The sequence below is a fragment of the Balearica regulorum genome, chromosome Z, assembly GCF_011004875.1.
Source record: "Balearica regulorum gibbericeps isolate bBalReg1 chromosome Z, bBalReg1.pri, whole genome shotgun sequence".
Taxonomy (NCBI): domain Eukaryota; kingdom Metazoa; phylum Chordata; class Aves; order Gruiformes; family Gruidae; genus Balearica; species Balearica regulorum.
This window is the reverse complement of record NC_046220.1, coordinates 76322253-76348397: the sequence shown is the minus strand read 5'-3', so window position 1 is coordinate 76348397 and position 26145 is coordinate 76322253. Positions and strand designations below refer to the sequence as shown.

The window sequence follows — 26145 nt, the reverse complement described above, 5'->3', positions numbered from 1 at the left end:
TCCACTCCTCCATGGGGCTGGCAGGTCTGCATGGAGTGAGCCAGGCCCTGCCCCATGGAGGGCACAGGTGCTCGCACGGCCGGGATGTTAGATAGGGATGTGGGGTTCCCTCCCAACAGCATCCCAGTGACCAGAACAGTGCAGTGAGGCTGACCAGAGCATCCCTCTCCCGCTGTATCCCACCTGGCCAAGGGGCAGGACAGCCCCACAGCCACCCCCACTGCCCAGGCCCCTCTGCTCTAACCTTCAGCACTAATCCCAGGCCTGCCTGGAAGCGGCTCCTAGGAGGGCTAAGGGGCTCTTGCACCCTAAATCATCCCTAGGTACAGCTGACAGATCTTGACGGGGAAAACACAACCCCCTCAGCCAGTGGTACCCCCTCCCAGAAGGGTGTTGGGGCTCGAGTGACCTTCTCCACCAGCTTGGTGTGGGGCAGCTGGGGATGTATGTGGAGCAGATATCCTACCTTCAGAAGCACTGCATTAGGGCTATGCCCTCCTCTCCATCCCAGCATCCTCCCTCCTGCCCCATCACCTCCCTCACACCCTCCACAACCCCCCAGCCCCACTGCAGCCCTGTGGTGTGCACCCATGTAACATCCAGTGCTGAGGACCAGAAGAACTGAAACTCTCAGTGCTGCATTGCACCGGGGCACACAGGGCTGCACATAGCCAGGAGTCACCGTGCCCCTGCTGCACCACGGCGCAGGGACGACAGCCTGCCTGCAGTGCTGACCAGCAAGCATCGGGTTAAAGCAGTTGCAGATAGCCTGTGGCTGGGGCACTGGGTTGGGGAAGACCCTGGCAGGTGGGCAGGGGAGACCTTCGCTCTTCTGCGGGTGCAGCCCCATCTTCATAGTCCTTGAGGTTGTCTTGAAGAAAGGCAGTTCGGCCCCCGGGGGCCGGTGCAGGGAAAGCTTTTATTGGTATCTCCCAGCACACGTCAGCCCAGTTAAAAAAAATGCTTCGTGTCTTAGAGAGCTGTTTAACACAGCTCAGGCAGCAATTGGTACAGGGACAGCAAACCAGGCTGCATCTGCTCAGCCTCAGTCACAAGCTCCCTGCTTCCTCTGTGTGTGCGCGTGTGTGTATGTGTGTGTGTGCGTGTGTGCTAGACACAGGCATCCGCTCCCAGCATCTCACTGTCTCCTGCATCCTCCGGCAGCAAGTGCAGGGGTCTGGCTCCCTGGGTACCAGCCGTGCCGCTCCATCCTCCGGCGGGGATTTGCACGCAGGGCGCGGGATGTGGTGAGCACCCACAAGTGAAGAGGGGGTCGTGGCCAGAGGCAGCGGCGATGGACATCGTGTGGACCGCTCTCTAGGGCTCGTGCTCCCCAGACGGACCCTGACCCTGGTAAGTTGCTTTTTTGCCACCTTTGGCACTTCGCACGGTGCATGGCATGATCTGGCCGCATGTCACGACACCCATGGGTGGGTCCCCTGGCTGCCCGTGGGGTCCTGGTGCCAGGGAGGGTGACCGGAGCTCCTGGGATGGGGGATGCGGATGGGGTGGGAGGGTTCTGCCCGGAATCGGGGTCCTCATGTGGGTGCTGGGGAGAGGGGCTGAGGAGGGAGACGAGGAGGAGAAGTGGGGAGCTGGGCAGGAGCCGTGTCTGCTGCAGGGGAAGGGACTCTGCTGTCACGGCATTTTCTCCGGGGGATGGAAACGTGCGACACACCTAGAAAATCTGCCATGGCATGGCAGGATGGGCAGCCTGATCCAGCAGGGAGAGCAGCCACCAGCTCGGTGTCCCCAGGAGGGGGACACAGCACGGCTGGGGCTCCAGCCACCTCCCCCCCGGGCCCCTGCAGCCCTGCAGAGGGTGGGGAGGGTACCATCAGCCATGGATCCCCCTGCCCCATGGCAACCGGGTCACCTCGCAGCAGCAGCCCCGGCAGTGCCACAGTCCCAGCATGTGCCATCTGCCAGGGAGAGTGGACAAGGGGGTGCTGCCAGACCCCTCTGGGCATCCCCAGACAGCTCAAGGAGGTGGGATGTGGAGTCCCCCAAGCAGAGCCTGCTGCCTGCGCTGCCTGGCTGCCCTCACCCCAGGCAGACAGCTGCTGGCAGGGTGTGCAGGGCTTGTGCCACAGCCATGACAGCTCCTCCCAGCCCTGCTCAGTGCCCTTCAGACCAAGCTGGGCTGGCCAAGGCCCCTGGGGTCCCTGGGGTGTCCTCCCCATCGGTACACCATCCCTCTGCCCCCAGGTCCCTAATGCTGCTCCCAGGAAGTCACTGCATGGGGCGGGAGGGGGGGGGTGTAAAAACACCAGGAGCCTGGTGAGGGCAGGGAGGAGGCCTGAGACCAGGCACATCCTTCCCCACCAGCCACAGAGCCCAGGAGGGGTCCTGCTCCTGGCACACCCCTGCTGCATCTCCCTGAGGGGAGGTGCAGGGGGTGCCATGGACCTTGACCATGGCATGCACCAGCCCAAGCACGTGCCGGCCCTTGGCTTGCTGGTGGGGCTTTGCACCCAGGACACACCGTGGAGCAGGGAGAATGGCTCAGTGGGGGGGGCAAGCAGGGAGGCGCAGCTAGCCCTACGGGCCCTATGGCTCCACACCTCCAGCTCCCCTTGCCACCACTGGGAACCACAACAGCCTACCCTGCACCCATGGCCCCCGAAACACACCTATCCCGCATCCCCAGCTGCCACAGACACCACCCCGCACCCACAGCTGCTGCAACATCCCTGCACCCAAAGCCGCCACCCACGCCGTGCCCACTGCCGCTGCAACACTCCCAGCCCGCACGCTCCCCACCAGGCTGTAATGCTCGTCCCGCACCACCAGCCACCCCGTAGCACATCCACCCCATAACACCTCCACCTCGTAACACATCCACCCCTAACACACCCACCCCTAACACACCCACCCTGTGCTGCTTCCTGCTGCATCCATCCTGCGCTCCCAGCCATCACAACACCCACGCCACCACGCTGCAATACACCCACCCACGCGTCACCCGCCGCCGTGCACCCACTGCCGCCCTCACAGCCAAACCTGGCACCCCATAACCCCAGCATGAGCCACGGTTGCTCCCCACTCCTGCTGCCATGGGAGAGAGGAGATTTTGGAGCTGTGCAGGGACCATTGGCTCTGTTTCCATCGGGATGCTCTACCCTGCTTCCTTCTCCTGGCCACCAGCCCTGTCCCACCACTGACCCCATCCCTGCCTAAAACGGGCTGATCCTCACTCCAGCTGCACCAGCTTTGCCTCCGTGCCTCAGTTTCCCCACACAGAGAGCTGCATGGGGCTGGGAAAGATGAGTACATGGGTGCCAGGAGGATGAAGCGCTTTCTGGCTCAGTGTTTTGCTGCAGGGATGAAGCAGCAAGGAGCAAGGAGCAAATGGGTGCTGCCCAGGGGACAGGGCAGGAGTGCAGGGGGCTTGGGGCAAGGGAAGGTAAAAGGGTGGGCAGGTGCCCACCACTCTCTGTGACAGCCCTCGGTGCCAGCAGGGCTCAGTGGAGCTGGGTGTTTGCAGGCAGCTCTGGCCCATGCCCAGATTTAGCTCCTCCGTGGGGGCAACCTAAAAATAGCCCCCATGTTGGCGCCCGGCAGCAAGGTCGAGGCTCCGGCGCCTCGGGCCAAGGTGAGCTGGGCGGTTGCACCGGGTCCCCAGCCACCAGGTGCCTCGGGGGGTGGCCACAGATAGCAGCAGAGACATCTTTCCTGGGGAACACGTAGGGACGCAGGGGCTGCTCGGGTAGCTGGGCTGCAGTGGGGCGACGGTGCCTCTGGTCCCCCATTCCCCACATCCAGGGGTCCCCGCAAAAGGGGTGACTCCCCAAGCCTGGAAGGACCCTGAGCCGGGCCAGGCTCTGTGTGGGGGTGATGTCCCACCTCGCAGAGCCAGTGGGTCAGGCAGACATGGGGAAAAGTGGGTCCTGGAGAGTGCAGAGCAGGTTTGGGTGAACCGGCCAGTGGGGCTGAGAACAGACACAAGCCGTGACAGGAGTGATGCCCTCCAGACACGCAGCAGCTGGTGGCACTGACTATGGTGGGAGACGCCCGGGGTAGCCTTAGAAGAAGACAGGAAACAGGGAGATGGGCTGGGATCCTCCAGCAGTGGGGCGGGGCAGGGGGGGCGACCGTGCTGTGAGCATGCAGGGGAACCTCATTTTGGGGGGATTATGGCAGGGCCACACATCAGCCACCCCGCTGCTGCCCAGGCTGCCCTGCCACGCCACAGGGCCCCAGCCCCAAACCAGGCATGGGGGCCAACAGGTGAAAATACCCCCGTCCGTGCGTGCCCACCACTGAGACCCCCCGCACACAGGATGGGGCCCACACGTGTCGCACACCCGGCTCTGCGCGTGGGAATCTGCACGCAGATGGTCCTGCAGTGGTGGGGGGGAGGCTGGGAAATCACATGCGTGTGCACATGGCGATGTTTGGGTTTGCACGCCTGCGCGTGCGCGTGAACCGAGCCCACGCGGCTGGGGGATCACGGGGCGAGAGTGCGGGGGCCAGGCATTTGCAGGTGTAGGGACAAGCAAAAGGCACCGAGCTGTCGCCTGCCAGCACGCTCTGCTCGGCACTGCTGATGTGGGGCAGCTGTAATTACCCTACCCAGGCTCCCTGCCACAGCAGTGCCCGCAGCGCCGTGTCCTCCCACAGCCGCGAGATCCCAGCGTCTGCACGCGTGCGGCTAATTATCCCGCTACCTGGGGACTTCCCTGCTGAGGCCGGCAGGGAAGGAGATGGCTGCTCCGACGTCCCCCCGCTTGCACAGGCAGCGAGTGCTGCCTGCTGGTCCCAAGCACCAGCTGGGAGCGCCTCTGGGCTGCAGCATCCTCCACAACGCAGCCCCAGCGGGGCACAGGGGCAGTGCCAGGACACACATGGGGTGATGCTGTGCCCCACGCTGCTGGAAAGCAAATCCTCCTTCTCCCCAACTTCAGCCCACCCTTCTCCAAGCCCATCCCCATTGACACAGAGCCCAACCTGCTATTGCTGCTGCCATCGCCCTCTCTGTTTTATCCTAAAATGATCTTCCCTCAGTCCTGCACCTAAACATCCTTCTTGGGATCCATGCGCCTCAGATCCATCCACTGCTCCCCCTCCCTCCTGCACCCTCCCAGACCTCCCATGGCTGGTCCAACCTCTCCGCATGGCTCCTTGCAGGATGCAGGACGCCCAGCGATCACACAAGCAAGTGAGCCGAAGAGAGACTGGGGGGCAAACTGAAATTTAGGGACGGTACAAGACCCAGCACCAGCTCTGCTATGCCCCAGCCCTGGGCAGAGCTGCTGGAAGGACACCTCTCACCCTTGGCTGGCCAAAGAGGCTTTCTCCGAGGCAGAATGGGATGCATGCAAGGGGCAGGGTTACAGCTGGTCCCAATCCCTCTGGGATTTACTGGTCTGGCGTGGGAAGGGCCTGAATGTGTTTCCAGCCAGAGTCTGCAGAGCAAAGATGGGTGAGGCAGGGTGCCCCCAAACCCGGTCCCTGCTTGCTGTCCTGCTCCCCCAGCAACTCTCAGACCCTCCATGGCCAGATCTCCACATGGCTTCGGCTCCATCTCCCCATGGCCACCACGGATGACCCCAGCACTGGCTTGCCAAGGAGCCCCCTTTTCTCCCTGCCCTGCCCTGCTCCACATGCAGCTGGGGCAAAGCCACCAGGACACCTTTTTGGGGCCAGGTACATGTAGGGGTGGGGAGCAGCACTGCACTCTGAGACCTTAGCATCGAGACATTCCTCACCCCCACAGAGCCATGGGGGTGCTGATGTCCAGGCGTCAGACGGTGGAGAAGGTGCAGAAGGTCAGCTTGGCCGTGTCAGCCTTTAAGGACGGGCTGCGGGAGCAGCCATCGACACGGCGGCGGGCAGAGGCGGGGGGGACACGCCAGGGAACGCTGGAGCAGACGGTGCAGGAGGGAGAGGAGGAGGCGTCAGCAGGACCTTCCCAGCCAGAGGAGAGCAGCGCCAGCAAGGCGGCCTGGGAACGGCTGCGGGATGGCCGGGGTGTGGAGCCGGAGGAGTTTGACCGAGCCAACAGGTTCACGCCACCAGCCTTCATCCGGCCCAAGCGGGAGCTGCATGATGATGAGCCCCTGGACATCAGCCTGGAGCAACGGGAGCAGGCGAGCGGCTGGAGCACGGGGATGCAGCGGGAGGGATGGGGAGCGGCTGGAGCACGGGGATGCAGTGGGAGGGATGGGGACGGGGCTGGAGCACGGGGATGCAGTGGGAGGGATGGGGACGGGGCTGGAGATGTGCAGGGGAGAGCCAAGGGACGTGCTAGCATCCCCAGTGCCCACCAGGCAGTGACAGCCTCCCCGGGCACTGCAAAGCTCCATGAAGGCAGCTCAGTGGGGCAGGGGGGCAGGGGCTGGGCTGAGCAGCTGAAGATGCCACGCAGGGAGGAGGAGGGTGCGACTGGTCAGACATGCCTTGGGGGGACCCCAGGGTGTCTTGGAGAGGAGAAGTCACTGCTGGGCACAGACAGCTCCAGCTTTGGGGAAAAGAGAAGTATCATCTGATCTATGCCTTTGTCAGCCTACAGCCAGCCAGCCTACAACTCAGCCCATCCATCAACACCTGCGACCCGTACAGCCCAGCCCTTCTACCTTATCTGCCCATGCCTGCAATCCTACAGCCCACCCACCTGCACCCATGACCCTACCCATCCACCCACCCCAACAATCCTACACCCCAGCCCACCTACAGCCTTACAGTTTATCCATCCACACCTACAACCAGCCAACCCACAGATCAGCACTTCCACCCGCCAGCACTACAACCCTAAAGACCAGCCAGCCTACAACTCCACAGCCTGGCTATCCACGCCTACCATGCTGCACCCGAGAACCTACAACGCCACAGCCCCACCAACCCTACAGCCAGACCCACAGACCTTCCATTCATCCCCACAAACCCCTCCACCCTCCTCTAACCCCACCAGCCATGCCTCCTGAACCCCACCACCCACCTGTTCCCTATGCCAGCCCCACACAACCCCACCCCCAATCCCCTCTGCCCCACAACATCCATCCCCACCTGTGAAGCACCGCCCTGACCCCCACCTTGTGAAGCCAGCCCCCTGCCCACGCTGCCCCACTGAGCATTTGCCCACCTTTCCCCAGGTCCTCAACGACGAGATGTGTGAGATCTGCGAGGTGTGGACGGCCGAGAGCCTCTTCCCCTGCCGCGTCTGCAGCCGGGTGTACCATGACGGCTGCCTGCGCCGCATGGGCTACCTGCAGAACGACAGCACCGTGGAGGTGACGGAGACAGCGCACACCGAGACGGGCTGGAGCTGCTACTACTGCGTGAGTGGCTGGGGTGGGGGACAGCGGGCTTCTGCTGGGTGGTGGGTGCTCCCTGGGGAGCCGTGCCCTGCGCAGACATCAGCAGGGTCCCACGTCACAGCCTGGTCTGGGGTGACAGGGGACCTGCTGTTCCCAAGCTCCTGCCGCCCACCTTGGCCCGTCGCCACCTCCCCACCCCTGCAGCCAGCCCCCCCAGCACCTTGACAGGGGGACCTGACACCATGGGACGTGGTGTTGGGCACACAGGGAGCTGTGGCAGAGCTGGAATGGCACCCAAAGCCCAGGGGCATGGAGCCATACCACTGCAGCACCCCTGGGTGACACAGCGTACCGTCCCTCTCTGTGTGTCCACACCCACACACCCTCCAGGGATCCTGGTGCTGCGGCACGGCCAGGTGCTCCCCCCACCCCATGCTTTTGCCCCACGGCTCCTCTCTGCCCCCCTCCCCAGGACAACCTCAATCTCCTGCTGACGGAGGAAGAGATGTACAGCCTGATGGAGACCCTGCAGCACTGCAAGATCATTCCAGGTGCAGACCCTCCCTGCGTCGGGTCCCAGACAGTTGGGGGAGGGGGGTGCCCCCTCCCCAAGCATCACACAGCCAATCTGTCCCCCGCAGAGACCTGCCTGACCCTGGATGACTTCCTGCACTACAAGCACCTGGTGCACAAGCAGCAGTTCGAGCGGCCCATGGCCGAGGCGCAGGAGGAGCAGGCAGCCCTGCAGTTCTCCGCCCTGGACCCCGACAAGAAGGGGCACATCGAGTGGCAGGATTTCCTCTCCCACGAGTCCATCCAGCTGCTGCAGAAACTACGGCCGCAGGTACAGCTGCAGCACCCAGGATCAGCTCCCACAGCCAGCACCCACGGCCATGGCACCTGGGGCTGGCTTCCACAGCCAGTACCGGTGAGTGCGGCACCTGGGGCCAGCTCCCATGGCCAGCACCCGCAGCCGCAGCACCCACGCCCAGCACCATACCTGCAGCACCCAGCGCCAGCACCACATCCACAGCACCCAGTGCCAGCTCCCACGGCTGGCACCCATGGTCGTGACACCCAGGGCGGGAGACCCCCACGGTATTGGGCAGGGGAGCCGGGGGGGTGTTCCCGCAGGACAAGCGCTCCCCCTTTCCCTCTCTGCTCCCCCAGAACGCCCTCCTGCGGCTGCTGACAGCCAAGGAGCGGGAGCGGGCACGGGTGGCCTTCCTCGCCCTGGACCAGGACAGCGATGGCTTCATCGGGGAGGGTGAGTGCCGCCGGGCCCGGCACGCCTGGTTCCGCAAGCACCAAAAGGAGATGCCATCCTGCAACGTCAGGTACGGGGACGCCCACCCTGGGCTGGGGTGACATCCCTGCCAGGGCTCCCGCCACGGCCCCAGCGCCCACCAAAGGGGCTCGGCACATAAATGGGTACCCCCCACCCCTTCCCACCACCTCCCGCTCCGCGGTCCCGCAGCCCCACCCTGGCCCCGTCCACCCTCTTCCCCCTGCCGCCGCCAGGTGGGGTGCAAGGAGGGGGGATGAAGGGCACCATTCTCCTCCCACCCCACAGCATCAGCCACGTGGGACCCATGTCGGAGAGCAGCCCCGCCAGCAGCGGCAGCGGCAAGAGCCCGGAGAAGACCCCTCTGGTCGTGGAGCAGGAGGAGGCCAGGTGAGGCTGGGGGTGGGCTGGGGGGGCACGCCCATTTTGGAGGCGATGCCGAGGGAGCAGCAGTGTCGGGGGCAGCCGGTTAGCCCACATTTTCCTGCAGACCTGTCGACTGGCCCAGCTTCCTGCAGGAGAACGTCGCCTACATCCTGGCTGCCCGTCCCAACAGCGCCGCCCTCCACCTGCAGCCCCCGGCCTAGCCCCCAGCGACAGCCATCTTGGGCGGCGAGGCCTTTCCCGCCACGGAGACCTGCCCCACCCTCCCCCCCCCTCCAATGGGCAGAGCTGGCTGCCGATTGGCTGGTGGGGGAGCAGCCGTGCTGCCCTCTCCCCCTGCCTCTGCTTCGGATTGGCTGCAAAGAGGATGGGTGCCAGGCTCTGATTGGCTGAGGGAGTGGGTGCAGCTCTGGGGTCTCTGATTGGTGGGGGGGAAGCGGGGAGGGGCAGGGAGCAGCCCCACTGCCCCCTCACCCCACAGACCCCACTGTGCCCCGGGATGCCGTGGGGCGCAGGGGGTGCCCCCACAGGCCCCGCTGCGGGGAGGGCTCCGGTGCCTGGGGACACTGTGGGGCACAGGGGGCAGGGAACCTGTTGCCCCCGTGATCTCCAGCCCCACAGCACCCCCTCATCCACCAGCACCTGGAGGCACTGGGGACCCGTCCCCAGGGACCCGCAGACAGAGCAGGGTCTGGCCCCGAGGAGAAGTGGGGCTTTCCCTGCTCCTGGAGCCAGGTCAGGGTAGTTGTGGGGTGAGAGCGGAGCCCAGAGCAGCCGTGCACCCCCAGCCTCCTGCAGTGCCATGGGGCAGCATGGCTGAGCCTCTGCACGCCGCCGGCAGCAGCACCGGGGGGTCTGCAGTAAGCGCCAGCTCAGCTCATCGGCGTGGTCAGTCCTTGGGGGAGAATGTGGCTGACCTTGGCTTGGCCACTTTCACATCCCTGCCGGCTCCAACAGAGGCTGGAGCCCAGTAGGTCCATCCTTGCACTCACAGCTCGTGGTCGTGTCTGGGAGAGTGCACAGCTCGACCCTGCCCTGCTGGGGACCAACCATTTAATGCCAACAGCGATGGTGTGGGAAGGAACACCAGGAACAGAAAGTACTGGGCGGGGGGGGAGGGCAAACTCAGAGGCACAGGAGTGCTCCTCTGAATCCTTCATCCCCTCCTGTCCGCCTGTTCCTGTGGGATGTTCTCCCTCCACTCAGCATTCTGGTCTCACACCGGCCCCATTCCCTCCCACTCCCCATTCACTCCTGCTCCCTCCCCAGCACAGCGAGTGGGCATCCCCACCTCACCAGGGGCGTTAGTACTTGGGGCAAGGAGGAGGAGGCAGAGCCCAGAGCCCCCCAGGGTGTCAGCTGCGGGGATAAGGCACTCACTGGGCAGGGGCGATGCCCAGCAGCCCTAAGGTGGACGGATGCAGTCAGCCTGCAGGAGAAGGAGCAGGCACCCCTGGAAACCTCGCCCCGCATATGCCAGGGGTTGGGATGCCCAGGTCCACGCAGCCCCAGCAGCTGCCCCCTGCCCCTCCAACCCCCTCCCTGTGGTGCCCTCAGCCTCTCCCTGCCTGGTGTGCCCTGGCTCAGCCGGGCTGCCCATGGCGTGCACAGACCAGACATGCACCTGCGGCAGCCCCGTTGCTCCCTCACCTCCACCCCCCAATGCCATGGGGACACCATCCCGTGCAGCCCCCCCTGCCCCAACCAAGGACCCTCTCCAGGGAGTCACCCCAATGCAAGACCAAGAGGCATGCCACTGCCACGACACCTTCCTCTACTGCCCTGGCGTACCAGGCCAATGGGGATGTTTTGAATGGCAGGTCCAGGACAGAGCTGGAGCCGTGGCAAGGAGGCGGCCGGGGGTGTGTGGGTCGCAACACCCACTCTGTACTGAGAAGTGTCCATTAAACAGCTGTGTCCAACTAGCCTCCTGCCGGTGCGCTTACAGGGCTTCTGGCTTCTCCCAGGGATTTCTGGGGACCCCGGAAATGTTGTGTTCAACACCCTGCCCCAGCCTCGAGTCCCTGTCCCTTCAGGCAGGCTTGGCCTCATGTCCCCAGCGTGTCCTGCAACAGCAATGGGGGGAAAGCTAGGGGGTGCACCCAGGACCCTGCAAACTCAGGGTGCCCCACATCTCGCCAGGAGAGCAGACAGTGGGGAGAGTGCCCGGCTGGCCCCACAACTGCTCCATCCCCTGCAGCGGGCGGGACACCCATCCACTGGGACGAGAGTGCTCCTTGCCTGTGGAGGCACTGGAGGCTGGGAACAGGGCACTGGGCACAGGGGACGGCTGGATGCTGGGAACAGGCTGTTTGCAGCGGTGCTGGGAAACCAGAAATAACCCCACAGAGACACCAAGGGTCCCCAGGAGGAGGTGACTGGAGAGTGGTACCTGTGGTTGGAGGCTCCTCCAGCGCTAGGCACAGCCACAGAGTTCCCAGGGAAAACTGCGGCTTTTGCTGGTGGCACGTGGTCTGCAGGAACCAGGCTGCCAGCAAAGGGAACTTGTCTGCCTGGGGGGGCTTTCCTTGCACAGTAACTGTGCTGCAGCTGCGAGGGGAATAGGGCTGGATCTGGGGGGCGGGTAGGAATTAGGAGGGGGAAGGTGCCCTGGAAGCATACACAGGGTCTGCAGGGATACAGAGCTTGTTGCTGAAAGCTGGACTCGGATATTGCAAGCCCATTTCCACAGCTGCTGTTGGGTCCAGACCACAGTGGTGGTGTCCAACTGGCCCCCCAGAGAAAATCCAGCCTGGGGAGCAGTCAGCATTTCAGGCCCTGGAAGCCAGATTAGCTGTAAAAGCTCTTGGGAGAGGCACCCATCAGCTTGAGGAAGAGGATGGGCACCCAGAGGAAGGAGGAGCTGGTGGGTGGTTTGTGTGCCTGAAGCTGGGATGCCACGGGTGGGTGATGCCCTGGCCTCTGCCCGTGGAGGGAAGCCACAGGGAATCCCTCGCCTGGGGACGATGGTGTTGATTGCTGTGTTACTGCTCCAGTTGCTGGAGCTGGAGCGTGAGCTGGGGCAGAACACAGGTCCTGAGGACCCTGGGGGTGAAGCACCCGCCACCAGCACCCCAAACCCACACTCTGAGCACCCTGCAGGATCCAGGCTGGGAGGTCAGAACCCCCCGGACCCTGATTCAGCCCCACTCTGCACCCACCCCTTCCCCTGGGGACAAGGTGCCGGTGGCTTTTGCAGCCCCAGCCTACCCTGCCACCCCCTGCAGCAGCCTGGCACCCCTGCCAGGCCACGCAGCCAGCTGGTGTCCCTGGGGAGGTGGCTAATGAGGGCCACAGGTGGCTGGGCTGGCCCTCATCCCGCGGAGCTGTGCTGTCACCACCGTGGCCCCAGCTGCCTGGCACGCATGCTCTGCTGCAGCTGCAGGTCCCGGGTGAGCGTCTGCCGTGGGGCAGAGCGTGCCCCAGCCAGCTGTGTCCCTGCATGGGCAGTCTCGAGGTCTGGGCAGAGGGAGGAGGACGTGGTGAGGTAGCGGGCAGGGTGCTGCCCTGGCATCTCTTATCTGTCACTTGCTCCTCCAAGACTGGTGACTTCAGAGACGCTGTCCCCAGAAAGTCTCTGAGCTGGTGCAAACCTATCCCTGAATGCTGGTGTAAACATTCCCCTGCGCGTTGGTGTAAACCTCCTCACCACCCAAACGCTGGTGTAAATCTCTCCCGAATGCTCGTGCAAACATCTCGCCACATGCTGATGCAAACCTCACCCTGAATCCCCCTGAATGCTGGTGCAAACCTCTCCCCAGCTGCTGGTGCAAACCTCCACAGCGAAAGCCCTGGAGGCCCCAAACCAAAGGATCAGGATGCTCCTGTGGGATTTAAGGCTGGGGCAGGCACCAGCTGTCAAGCCCTCCACCCTGGACCTCACAAGGAAGGAAATCCCAGGGTGTTAAATTCATTCTGCAGTGCGGCAGTGTCTGTGCAGCCCACGTGTCCATCACCCCAGGTCTATCACCCACCGCCGGGTGCCAAGCAGTGGGTGCTGTGGTCCCCGTGGGGCTGCTCCCCAGTGGGGGTTCCCAGCCCCGGGGCTCCAGTCCAATGTCACCCAGCCTGGGGCCGGGGACAGCATCTTGGGGTCCCGGAGGACAGCTCCAGCTCGTTTTGCAGCAGGCAGCGGTCAGAGCATCGGCCATCCTTCACCCAGGTGGTCCCGCCATCTGCAAGGGATGCGGAGCGCCTCGTGCTGCCCACCCTGCCCGGCTCCGGCTGTCCCCGCCGTCCCACGGGGCTCCAGGCGGCAGCAGTGCCCCGCTCTGCGGGGAGGTTGCACCCTCTGCTGGGACGCACGGCCATTGCACAGGGCTGCCACCCACCCCAAAAACCTCCGGTTGTTGGGAAGATGGATGCTTGGCTTTGCACCCCAGGGTGCGGGATAGCACCCTCCTCCAAGCCCGGGCATCTCTGGGTGTCCGCGGGGATCCCCTGGGCTTGGCCAAGTGTCATCAGGTCTGGTGTGTCCCAGAGGGGAGGTGACCACGGTGTGCCGTGCACCAGAGCCAGCCAGCCCCCGGGGACGTGTGTGGGCAACTGTGGTGACCAGGGGGGACAGGGGTGACCCGCCGGGCCGGGACAGTGTCACTGTGAGCCGTGGCACCCGGTCATCACTGGGGCAAGATGTCCGAGCCCCAGCCCATCACCGCCGCAGGACCAGCCAGGGACCACCGGCAGGAAAAGGGGGTTCTTGGGGCAGTGTGTACCAGTGACAGCAACAGCCACAGCTCCTGGAGGCAGTGCCACCCTGGTGGCCCCAACCGTCCTTCCCCTCCCAGGCCAGAAGCAGGAGTGACCATGCAGAGCAGGGACAAGTGTCACAGCTTAGCGACATCTCCCCAGACGTGAGCGGGGTGAGGAAGGGGGGGAAGCCGAGGGGGTTTGGGGCACAGAGCTGAGATGACGAGGATGGAGCACAGAGAAGTGACTCCCACCCTAAGCCGGGGTCCCTAGAAGGACCAGGGCCCTCTGGGGAGACCTCTGGGAGGGGGGCGAGTGGGCTGGGGAGGGGTGCGAGGGGCCCTACGAAGTGTGTCGTTGTGTGTGTGTCCCCCCAGCAAATCGGTGGCCACAGGGTGTCGCCTCTGCACCGCGCCGGGAGCAGCAGTGCCACTTTCAGACCTGCACACTGCACAGCCATCCCTGGCCACCACACCGGGGATGGGGGCACAGGACGGCATGGCCAGCTGGGGACAAGAGCATGCCACCAGGCCATCCCAGTGGAGTGGATGGGCTGGCGTCACCACACCAGCCATGCCTCCATCCTCTCGCTGCTGGTCCCACAGCCATCAGAGCACACAGGGAGAAGGGATGCAGGGACTTGTTTCAGTCCCCAACAATCATTCTGTAGGGTGGTGTGTGAACCCTTCTCCTCCTGCCCAACCCTGGCTCTGACCCCAGTCTCTGCCTCATTGCATCCTCCTCCTGCGAGTTTATCTGCCTGTGGCAAGTGAGTGCTGGAGTGCCCGCCCCATATTAGGAGCAAGGACTCAACCAGGGCAGCCCCAGGCTCCTGCAGCCTGGGGTGGGCTCTATCCTTTGTAGCACCCAGGAGTCAGGAGACCCTGTGCCTTGGAGAAGAGGGACCGACCCAGGGCTCCCTTGGGTCCAGCACCCCTTCCCCATGAGATGCATGGGGAGCTGGAGCCCCTCCCTCTCCATGTCCCACAGCAGAAGCCATAGGCACCCCCTCCTCTGCACGGAGCCACTGCTCCCCCAAGCAGCCACAAGGTCTGTCCACATGCAGCACTGCTGCAGGGCTGGGACGGATGCTCAAGCGATGGAAATGCAGCCAGGCACTCGGAATGGTGACAGGGGTAGGGACAGCGATGTCCACCAGCACCTGCTGGGACCGGCCGCACGCCGCTTGGGTGCACAGGGCAGCCCAGGGGCGACCTGTACGGGACCTAGCACGGAAATGGTGTCCCGTCCTCAGCAGCTCCCCCAGCACGCTGTCAGCACAGCAGCATGTGCTGCATGAGCTGCCTTGATAGGGCACGGGACCCTGGCATGGAAGTGGAGTGCTCCTCTCTGGGTCATGTGTGTGGTCTGGGTCACCCACAGAAGCCCACGCAGGAGGCCGTGCACGGCTTCCCGCCGGCATGCTGTGCTGCTGGCTCCCGCCACCCCCACATTGCTGGCTCGGTGACCGTGACACGGCACAGCGCTGCCAGACACCGCCTCCTGTTCCTGGCACGCTCGCTCCCACTTTTCTCCCCACAGCACAGCCACGCACGGGGACACGGGGTGCCTGCACGGTGCAAGGGGTGCAGAGGCAGGCCTGGGACAAGGGGGGAGGCATGGTGTGGTGCTGGGCATGGCAAGCATCTTGCTACCCGCCGCAGCTTCACTGTGACTCATCCTGGCAACCCACGCAGCACCTGGGCAGGGTGTCCTGGTCCTCTCCTGCGTCGGTGCAAGGACACGCAGGTGCAGCGCATTAACACCACAAGTCCTGGGTGCCTCCCGCCGAGCTTCCCTGTGCCTATTGCCCTGGCCTCGCAGGGGGACCGGGAGGTGGCACCGGGGAAGGTGGCCCGAGCTCCCTGGGGCTCCCGCCTCCTGCTGATCCTCTCTCTGCAGCCGCCTGTGCCTTGCTGGTCACTAAGCAGCTACTATCTAGTGCCAGGGCCGGTGTGGAGGGGACCATCGGCTGCTGAATAAGGAAGGGAGGGAAATAGTTTGAGGTGCGGCAAAGGCCACTCCTTCCCATTTCAGCTGCGCAAATCCAAGCCCTGCCGCTGGCATTGGAGCAGACGTTGCCGGTCCCAGCTGCACTGGTGGGTAGCTGTATGGTGCCGTGCACGTCCCTGCACACCCCAGCATCCCTTCTTGCACCACATGTGTGCTTCGCACCCCAGCATCCATCTGGGATGCGCCCCTGGACCTGAAAGCCAGCACACACAGTCTCCTCTGCCCCCCCCCCCCCCCCCCCCCCCCCCTCCTGCCTGACCCCCGTGTCAAGGCACCTGATGTGGACACCAGTAACAAGGCATCAGTCCAGGACTAATATGGGAGATCCATGGGGCCAAGGCGTACCCTGGCTGGGCAGGGAAGGATGAAGGCAGACAGGGTACCTGGAAAGCAGGGATTTGGATCCAGGCTACCCCAGAAAGCCTGTGTTGTGCTTGGCACTGGCAAAGGCATCCAGCCTGCAGCCAGATGGGGACACGGAGCCCTGTCTGGGTCATCTTCCAACCCACCCGGCATCAGTGGGGGCTGCTTCCTCCCCGGGCTGGGGCTTAGGGGCTCTGGCAGCAATGATGGGGGTAGTAGAGGGGGAGGCAGCTCATGTTTGGCACAAGGCACCCCGCGACCTGCAGCAAAACGATCTGGGGGCTGGAGTGACTGATCTGCGAGGAGCCGCACGCAACTATATCTGTCTCGCTCGGCTGAGTGATGACTAAGGGAAGGACAGGAGAGCAGTCTGCACACCGCCAGGCAGAGGAGGAATTATTTAGGCTGGAGTGTGGGGGCGGAGGGAAGGGGGCTGGAAGGAGATGGGTGGAGGGAAGGTGGAGGCTGGGTGGGATGCTCTGGCAGCACTTCCCCTCTATGCTGAAGGGACACCGGGTACCAGGCTGGTGAGAAAAAGCACAAGAGCTGGGGGACAGGGAGCTGCCACCTCACTTTTTGGAGAGAAAATACTTTCGGCCAAGGGGGTGTCCTGCCCTGTCCCCAACACCACAGCCAGGCTCTGTCTCAGAGTTCTGCCATTAGCACTGCAGGACAGCCAGCATCCCCAGTGCATGGGAAAACGCCCAGCAGCTGCCTGCACAGGGCAGGACACCGGGCATGCACAGCCCCATCCCTGCCCTCCCGTGACATGCCAGCAGCCGGACAGCAGGCTATGCGCAGGAGCTATTTCTGCTGGCCTCACGGCCGTGCTGCTCCCACACTGGGGCCAGCCCTGTGCCTGCAGACAGGCTGTGCCAGGCCAGCTGCTGGGGGACAGATGGGCGCTGGTCTTGCAAGAATTTGCCTTGGTGCCCAGAAGGTGAATTTTTAATGGCAGGGAAAGTGGAAAAATTACCCCACTATGTGGCATCTCTCCTGAGCCCTGGCCCAGCAAAGCTGTGCTCTCACATAAGCACCTGGCACACAACAAAAGTGAAAGGCAGGAGGAGGGGATGCTGAGACCTAGGGGCTCAGCATCCTCCGAGGGCAATCCCTTCTCCTGGGAAGGAAGAGGTCCCACCACATGAGCTGCGCCCGCAGCCAACAGCTACCAAACGTAACTCCCTGGGTCACCCTGTGCTTAAGGGGCTGATGGCAGGATGGGGAAGAGCAAGTTAATCACACAGAGCTGCGATTCCTGCTGATACTTCAGCTGGGCCACCCTGCCTCATCAACCTGCAGGTGGCAACTCTTCTTCCCGCTCTGCAAAGATTTTTGCAGTGGGCACAAACATCCCAACCCACCTGGCACGTGAAGCTGTGGGAGCCTGCAGGCTCCTCTGTGCATGGGGAGCGGAGCTGAGGAACCTATGTGCCCTCTGGACCTGCCAGCCCAGGAGGACGTTTGCAAGGGAAGCACCATTTCTAACCCAGAAAGCCCTCAAAACTTGCAGCCTCAAGAGCCTCTGGCTCACTTTAATGGTGCAGAATTGAAATGTGTGTGTTATGGTCAGGGAGTGGGGATGAAGCTTGATAAGAGCCCCATCAACTGAACATCTACAGGCTATGAGAGCAGGACCATGGCCCAGGATGGTGCAGGAAAGGAAATTCAGGAAGGGGCTATAACCACATACGGTTTCATGCCCATGTGTTCAACAGGGTTCGTCAAATAATTGATTTCTTTGTTTGATGACTTTATAAATGTGGTTGCTAAACCACCACCATGGACATGCCAGGCTGCTGCCAGGTCACCCTTCCAGCACCCTGAGCTCTGAGCAATGCCAGGGGATCGCTGCAAGGCCAGCAGCTTGACAGGACCCAGCCCTGGGGACTACCACCCATCACACCGACTCCCACAGGCAGTGACACCTCTGTCACCGCCTGGCCCCATCCGAGCCGGCCCGTGCCCAGCAGGTCCCTGGGCTGGAAGTGAGGTGGGATTCAGAGGATACGGCATCACTTCATCTCCCGTCTCCCTCATCCTCAAAGCAACCTGACATCCCCTTCAACACCCTCAGCGTAGCCTGGCAACAGCAGTACCAGCATAGAAATGGCTGTACCAGCATGGCAACGGCTGTACCAGCATGGCAACAGCGCTACTGGCATGGCAACGCGGCTGCTGAGGAGAGACAAAAAGGTCAGGTGGATCTCTCCTTGCCCCATCCATCCCTCTGCTTCCCAGAGCAGCAAAGCTGCCCTGTCTCCCCTGGGCACCTGCAACAGGCCACAGGTGCCGGGCACGATGGGCCCCACCAGCCTCATCTCCTTCTCTCCCCATTGTCCGGCATTGTATGAGATGAGTTGGTGGGTCTCAGCCCAGGTCTTGCAAGTCCTGACATCCAGGGAGATGCACCAGCACGCAGGTGTCTTTTGCAGGTGCAGGGGGACACCCATACCCCCCTCACCTCTCCCAGAGAAAACACCTAGTTTGAGGCGCATAAATTTGGGAGGCACAGGAAAAGAGTCTCTCCGGTTTTCGGCTGCCAAGGGCTTTTTCCCACAGCCGGTCCCTCTGTCTCTGGAGCAGGCCTGCCGCTCGGGACCAGCCCTGCCTGTGGTGGGGAGGAAAGGCACTGGCACCCCTGGGGGGTGGGTGGGACAGGACATTAGGGCTGCCCTCTTTGCCCCGTTTTACCGGTGGGGGGTGTCTCTCTGGCAGCGGGCAAGGAGGGCAGCAGGAGCATCCCCCTCTGCCAGGGAAGGAGATCCGGCGGGGGCATCGGAAGTTACACAATGCTGCGCCAAGCAGACAAGGCACTGAGCGCGGCGGGGGCGTACACCAGCCCCCGGAGTGAATTCCCTGACGTAGCAAACATCTCCCGAAGCCCCCTCGACGCCCACCTGCACACGCAGGCAGGAGCCCACGCACATACGCAGGCAGAAGCCCACACGCCGGCGCACGCCTGCCTCTAAAGGAAAAGCCTCGCCAGAGCCAGTGCTGAATTAGTGAATTGCCTCATTCATTCAGCCTCTCCGGAAGCTCTGCCCGTACATGCAAACATACGCGCAGGGAGACATGTGCGGCAGACACGTGCGCCCACCCCTACGCCCTCCAGGAATCCCCCCCCCCAAAGCCACCTTGTTCACCGCTACCCACTCAGAAATGCGAGCACAGTACGTGCCCGTGCGTGTCCCTCCATGCGAACCCCAGCTCTGCGGGTGGGGAACCCTGGCTGGAGCTAATTTTGCATGCATCCCCCTTCATGGCATTGCGGGGTGACTGATGTTCCCTGGGTGGGGAAAGCCCCCCCTACCAATTTTTGGTCCCAAATCCAGAGACTCTGTGTTAGAACATGCCCCCTTAGCACACAGATAAGCACTCCCAGCTGTGTGCCCCCACAGCTCAGAGAAGACCTTTCTACAGGGGATGCTGCTGTGGCAAAAACCTCTCACCATGGCCAGACAGGTCCCTCCATCACCAAAAGCTTGAGCAGGACCTGGCAGGGGCTGTGCAGGGCACATGCAATATGTGCACGCCCAGTGCCACATCCACGTGCGATGTGTGTGTACAGAAACCTCCATTTATAAGCTGGAAGGTCCAGCCTGGGGTTGTCACCTGACGCACGCTCCCCTGGGACACGCAGGCTCACAGCACATGCCTGTGTGCAACCCTGCCCAGATACAACACTAGCACACAGGCGTGTGCACACGCCTAGCACCTGGCACGCTCCGCAACGCACGGCTCTGCAGACCCCGTTTGGGCGTTCGGCACATACAGGGCACACGTGGGCACGGCCAGGCAGCAGCGGGGCAGAGCGATGCCTGCAGCCTGCCTGCCTGCCTGCTCCCCAGCGCGACCCTGCTCTGCCAGCACATCCTTATGGAACTCCAGCTGAACACGGGACAAGCCACCACACGGAGCTGGGAGATGGAGTGGATTCAACTCATTTCTTTTCCTAGAATAACTTCTCTTTTCAAGCCCCACAAGGTGCCCAAGAAAACATCCCATCTCCACCGCCCGCCCCCTCACCTGGCAGACTCCCAGCAGCACCAAGCCATGGCAGCAGCCGGCACGGCGTGTGCAGCGAGCACGGCATCCCGCCCTAGCCGGGGCACCTCTCCTGACCCGATGGGCAGGTGACAGGTCCTGGCATCCAGGATGCTCAGCTGTCACGACATGTTCCCGATCCCATTCTCCCTCCTCTCGTACAGGAGGGAAATGCTGTTGTACCTGCAGGCACCCCAGGACCTGCGGGACGGGTACCCAGCTCAGTTTCCCCCTCTAATCGCTGCTGTGCTGGCATCTGCATGGGACAGGGACCATCTCTTGCAGTGGGGACCGCAGCTCACATCAGCGTGACCCAGGGATGTGGGTACCAGATCACGCACCTCGAGGAAGCAAAAGCATCGGCGCCGCAGCCCAGAACCTGTACCTTGTCTCCACCTCACTGGCTGCTCTTCCCATTTGACTCTGAATATTCTTATTTTTCCTCAACCTTACCTAGAATTTAAGACCAGTCACAGGGGCCTGTATCTGCCCCTTCATGAGCACAGGTCATCCGATACCACCCCAGCCTGAGTGATGCTTTATAAAAACAGTGTTTTGCTGAAGAGAAGCTCTGTCACCATCACAGCGTGCGGCAGCAATCCACGGGCCGTTGTGGAGCTCAGTGCCTCTCCCCAAGCCCGGCACATTGAACACTCTGTGGTTTTGTTCCCTTCCAGCAGCAGCAATCTCTCCTTCCCGCCTCCCTCCCACTCCCCACCCTCCTTCGGGCTGTACATTCAGTGCCGCTGCCCTGGCAGGTTGAAGCAAAGCAGGGAATTAGTTCGGGGCTCTATTTTCTTAAGCATTAATTCTTCCAGACCCTTCTCACATGGAGACGCCGCTGCTCTCCTCGTTTGCTCCCTAATTATGCGGCACTCTAACTTTTCCCTCTTTGCTCAGTATCTTCCAGCAAATTGGAGGGTGGCATTTGCCAAGTCTTGCTCTCACCTTAACCCTCTGCCATCCCCAACCAGGCTCAGATGCAGTTGTTTTGTGATGGTCCAGCTGGAGACAACCACAGCTGGCTTTATCTTGGTGCCTTGCAGCAGCTCTGGGCACCATGTGCCAGGATGCAATCTCCAATCTTCACCGTAGGCTATGGGACGCGGCTTTGGAAATTAGAACCTCGATGCTCCAGATGTGGCCCCACAGCTGGGCAGCTGTGCAGGACCTCCAGACACCTTACCACCCCCAGCACATCCCAACCCTGATGAGCATCAGGTCCCTGCAGGGCCTTGGCTCAGGGGGCTGCTGGAAAGCACTGGTGGGTGCTGGGGAACAGCCAATCCCCCTGCCCTGTCCATCGGTCTGGTTGGAGAGGAGAGCTCAGGGCTCTCTGCTCTCGGGGTGTCCTCTCATGTCAGTGTTACAGAGGGGGATGTGGCAAGTGACGAGCAGGTGATGAGCAGAAGCACAGGAGGAGCAGGACAGCAGATCAGTAGATGCCTGCGAGGCCGCCTGGGCAAGACCAATCTCCCCTTCCCGAGGAGCGACACATCCAGCAAAAGCCCACATACAGAGCAGCCACCACAGGCATCTCTCCCAGGCAGGAGGGGATGAATGTGCCCGGATACCACAGCGACGGGCACACAGGGAGACCAGATTAAACAGAAACCTCCAAAGACTGCCCTCTGGGCCGGAGACACACGAAAAACTGCTTGACTTGCAGGTGGTGACCCATAACTCACTGTTAACCACTGGCCACTTCGTACATCACCACCACCACTTATCCCGTCTCCCCACACTCCCTCTGCCTCCAAGAGAGAAACGGGCACAAAGGAAAAGCATCCCTGCTCCAGCCAGATGCTCAGCCGGTCCCTGCCAGCGTCCCTGGCTCGCTTACTGCCACATCCCCCCCACAGTTCAACCTCAACACTGGCTGGTGTCTCAGGTTCCTGACGAAAAGCTCCAGGCAGGGCTGCTCCCTGCCAGCAGCAGGCAGTGACCTGGAGGTCCGCAGAGCCACCACAGGACTGGCACACTGACACATGGCATGGCCAAGGGCTGGCAAACACAAAGCCCCATCAGAATGAGCCAAGATGCCCAGGGCCAGGCAGCCTGCAAAGACAAGACCGGGGCATTTCAGCACCCTCCAGCACTCTGGATCTTTATGGCTCTACCCACGCACCATCCATAATCCTGCTGGATCAAGGAGATAGGATGCTCAGGAAGCAGCAAAACCAGAGGGGTTAGTAGTTACGGGCTATGGCAGGGAGGGAAGCAACCCGGCACCACCGCGGCACCAGTGGAGTCTTCTGCGGCCAACACAACATGACCTGCATCCCTCTGAGCACCGCCTGCCAGCGTGCCAGGGCAGTCACAGCGAAGGAGGTTTGGGAGGCAATGGAGAAGAAGCAAGACCAGAATAAAGGCAGGCCGGCCTGTTCTTTCAGAAAATGCCCTTGCCAGACAACCCCCGGGTCATTATTTATTTTTTTTTAAGAGCTCACAGATTTGGTAGCACCATGGAGGTATTAAGCTTCCTACAGCAGTCAACAGGGTACCGCTTTGTGTCCTGATGAGCCCACTGCATCTTGTCACCGTCAGCTCATTTAGCAAATTAAGAACTAGATGCCAGGACAGACACACTCCCAATAGCTGCATCAGGGTTTGTCTCTACCCACCTCCAGCTGTGACCTTCAGGGCCAACATCTCTGCTGGGAACACCCATGGATGCCTCTGCCTTGGAAAGCAAAGACTCAGGATGCATTTCAGGGCCAAAATTCCCCAAATGATGGTGTGGCTGGAGAGACTAGAGGAGCTCAGTGTGCTTGGCACCCAAATGCAGACTGGAAATAACTTGGTTAAAACGTAACTTGGAGAGAGACATCCCCCGGAGAAACCATCAAGTGCTACAGGGTGCCTTTGCTGAGGAAAGTGGAGCGAAGGCTGGAAGCTGAAATGGAGCCAAGCCAAACTTCAGCACATGTCCTCCACACGCAGATGGGTCCCCAGGGGCTATTTGGGCTCCCTAGCGCGGCTTGCCTCCCTTCCAGGGGGACAAATGAGGTTGCAGGTGGGTAGCGATGAGGATGCTAGGGCCGCAAAGGTGCTGCTGGCTCTCAGCTCCCATTGCCCTGCCTCGCCGGGGAGCACCTCAGCCAGAGTCCAGCCGCTCCGGATTTGAGTCCCATGCCTGCCGCTGATTCCCACAGCAACCCGGGACAATCCGCTGTGCTCCAGCATCCGCAAGCCGGGATGGGGACCCTGCCTTTCCTTTCGCCTGCTCCACAGGGGGTTTGCAGAGGCAGCTCCCACGAGGGGCTTTCCCAGCCCACACGCTCTGAGCCCAGTTTAGACCCGTGCGTTGGCATTTCAGAGTAGGAGCCTGCGGGGTAGGTCAGACCAAACCAAGACATCCAGAAGCAGGATCTGCCTGGTGCAGCCTTGCTCCTCTCCAGGCTCTGCCCCAAAAAAAGCGCTGCAGCATCCCTCACACCACCCTTCCCTCCCGCTCACTCTTGCCTTCAGGTTTTGGCCACTCCAGCAAAGCCCAAGCACAGGTGTGGACAGGAGGGAACCAGAGAGGAGCGAGTCCTCCCACGCACCGCTGCCCACTGCCGCACAGAGCCGCTCGCATCTCTCCCGCACACCCGATGTGGGTGGCAGGAGAGCCCCAGCGTGCTCATCCAAGGGGGTTTGCAAAGGTCAGCCTGGGAGGAGGTCTCCGGCAAAGGCTGCATGCCAGCACCGGCTGGGAACCACTTAAGAATAGAGGCAGGAAGGAGAAGGGGAAAAAAAAAAAAAAAAAAAAAAAAACCCAGCTGGCAGCACAGACGCTGCCGGGAGAGGAAGCGGCAGGTTGAGACAAGGACACGGCTCATTATGCCACCCCCGCAGGTGCGGAGCGCGGAGCGGAGCGGCCGGCTCGGCTGCAACCGGCAGCACACTGGCAGGGGGAAGGCAGCGGCCGGCATCCTCAGCCCCAACCAGGGAGGACAAACCGAACCCCATCATTATGGCTAACAGCAGCTTTCACCCCCTTCCTCCAGTTTGCCCGAGGAGGCCGGGCAGGCTCTGGTGAGACACAGGACGTGGGACGTGCTGCTGGAACAAGCTCTTCCAGTGCTGTTGCTGTCCTCAGGGGTTTTCGGGGTCAGCCTGGATAAAGCCCCGAGGAGCCTGTTCTGACCTTGTGTCTGACCCAGCCTGGAGCACAAGACCTCCTGGGGACCATTCCCATCTAAATCATCCCGTGCTCTGAGCCAGGCTGCCACAAGCCCTCCGGGGCTACAAAGTCAAGGTGGTGGGGAGCTGGTGAGAGCCACTTGGGGTCCATGGTGTCCTCAGGGGGACACACCAGGGGCTGGACAAGGCCCAGGGAAGAAGGTCCCCACATCCCCAGGACAGGGCTCACCTGCACAGACAACAGTTTTGGCAGGAACTAAGACCCAGGCCTACCCTGGAAGGGGACCCACCAGCATTTCCTCAAGGATGCATCAACTTCAGACCACAGCCAGGACGGCAGCAGACAGGGAACGGGACATTAATTCAATTAAAAAAAGCCTAGGCGTGGATTTTTATTTTTTTTTCTTGCAGCCCTTTCCTCATCCTGCAGCTCAGGGTGCTGGAAAAGGCGGGCGGCATCTCCGAGGATGGGAACAGGCAGGAAGGAGAGACAGCACCGAATGCGTGGGTGCTGCTCTCGCCGTGGAGAACAGAGTACAAACCCCGCTGCTGCCAAGCCCAGTGTCCTCAGATGCATCTCCCCGGCTCACCCAGCCACAGTCGCCGAGACTTCCCCGCGCCGCGCTGAGCGAGGGAGTCCAAGCTGGACGGGGCGAGCACCGCAGCGAGGAGCCAGTGCCTGCTTGGGGACATCCAGGTCCAGCTCAGAGGAGGCGGTGGCAGCGATGGACGAAAGGTCTCTGCTGTGGCTTCACAGTGGAACGGTGCCCACCAGGAATGCGTGTCACAGCCGGCCCTTGGGTCGGAGGTTGCAGATCTCGGTGGCCGTGTCCACTGCTCCGACCTTCAGACACCAAGCAATGATGCTTTAACCGAAGAACAACCTGGGCCGCGGTTCCCCACCTCTCTGGGACAGGGACCTGCAGGCAAAGCCCTGGGAAGAGCTGAAGGTCCAGAGTCCACACCGTGCTCCCCACTCCTGCAGCCTGGGGATTTCCCACACCAGAAGCACGGTCACTGGGGTCACCAGCCCTCTGTGGATTTCTCTTTCTAGGAATTTGCTTAATTGCATTTTTGGCCCCAGACAAGTTTTTCACATCTTCCCTCCATCCCTCTGCCCAAGGCCACCCTTTCCACAGGTTAATCCCAAACTGCTTCACAAAACGCGCTCGCGCCCCGAGGTGCCACTTCCCGCACACAATGCCCTGTTAAGGGAAGGGAGCTCGAGCAACCCTTCCTCGCTCACCTTCCCCCCACCACACAGGATTTTATTATTCCCCGTCATGCCTCCCTCAGTCATCTCTTCCCCCAGACGGAAGAGAGCCAGTTTATGTAATTGTTCCTTCTATGGAAACGGCTTCGTACCTTTAATTATTCCTGCCACCCCTCCCTGCACTTTCCCGGCGTGTCTTTAAAAGGGTGTGGATGTGCCGGCAGGCAGACGGGCTGTGAAGGAGGAGCAGTTTTGGGTGAAGACACCCGCTGTGCCCAGGGAAGGAGCCTGTGCTCTGCCCTGACCCCGCTCCGGCCCGGCTTTCAGCGGCAGAGGGGCCGCATCCAGCCCGGGACAAAAGCCCTTGTTTGTGCCCAGGCAGGCTGCACACCAAGCACATCATTTGTGAGCGTGGCGATGGTCATGGCCAGCTCCCCGCCCCCCCCACCCCGATGCAGGGCCTCCAGTGCCCCGGGTGATGAAAGGATGATGAAAAGCAACAAAAAGCATTTGCAAGGCCAGGACACGGGCATGGCACAGGCTGAGCGGAGCGAGCCCCCCCGCCGGGGGTATGTGGCCGGCCGAACAAATAGTGAAATAGACGGGTAACAGTAAGCGCTGGTTTAATACGATGACTCAGCCACTGTGCGGGGAGTACAGTGAAAACACTGACTCTCCCAGCTCAGAGGGGCTCCACGAACACCTCACGGGGCAGGGGAGAAAGGAGGAGCATGGGTGGCTGCTCACACCTTGCCCTGGAGGCT

At 62.2% G+C, this 26145-nt stretch overlaps 1 protein-coding gene across 2 annotated transcripts; it reads left to right on the top strand.

Annotated features, from left to right (window-relative positions):
* Window positions 1–944: 944 nt before the first annotated feature.
* Window positions 945–10868, top strand: PHF24 (PHD finger protein 24). Of its 2 annotated transcripts, none has more exons than XM_075740577.1 (8): window positions 945–1353; window positions 5720–6092; window positions 7095–7280; window positions 7732–7810; window positions 7901–8103; window positions 8430–8596; window positions 8833–8934; window positions 9035–10868. In XM_075740577.1, exons 2-8 carry the CDS (start codon window positions 5724–5726, stop codon window positions 9129–9131), a joined length of 1203 nt encoding a protein of 400 aa, XP_075596692.1. In that variant the 5' UTR covers window positions 945–1353; window positions 5720–5723; the 3' UTR covers window positions 9132–10868. The 2 variants fall into 2 exon arrangements, with proteins under 2 accessions (XP_075596692.1, XP_075596691.1); XM_075740576.1 differs by having other exon boundaries at window positions 1004–1353; window positions 7901–8187; window positions 9035–9275.
* Window positions 10869–26145: the final 15277 nt, after the last annotated feature.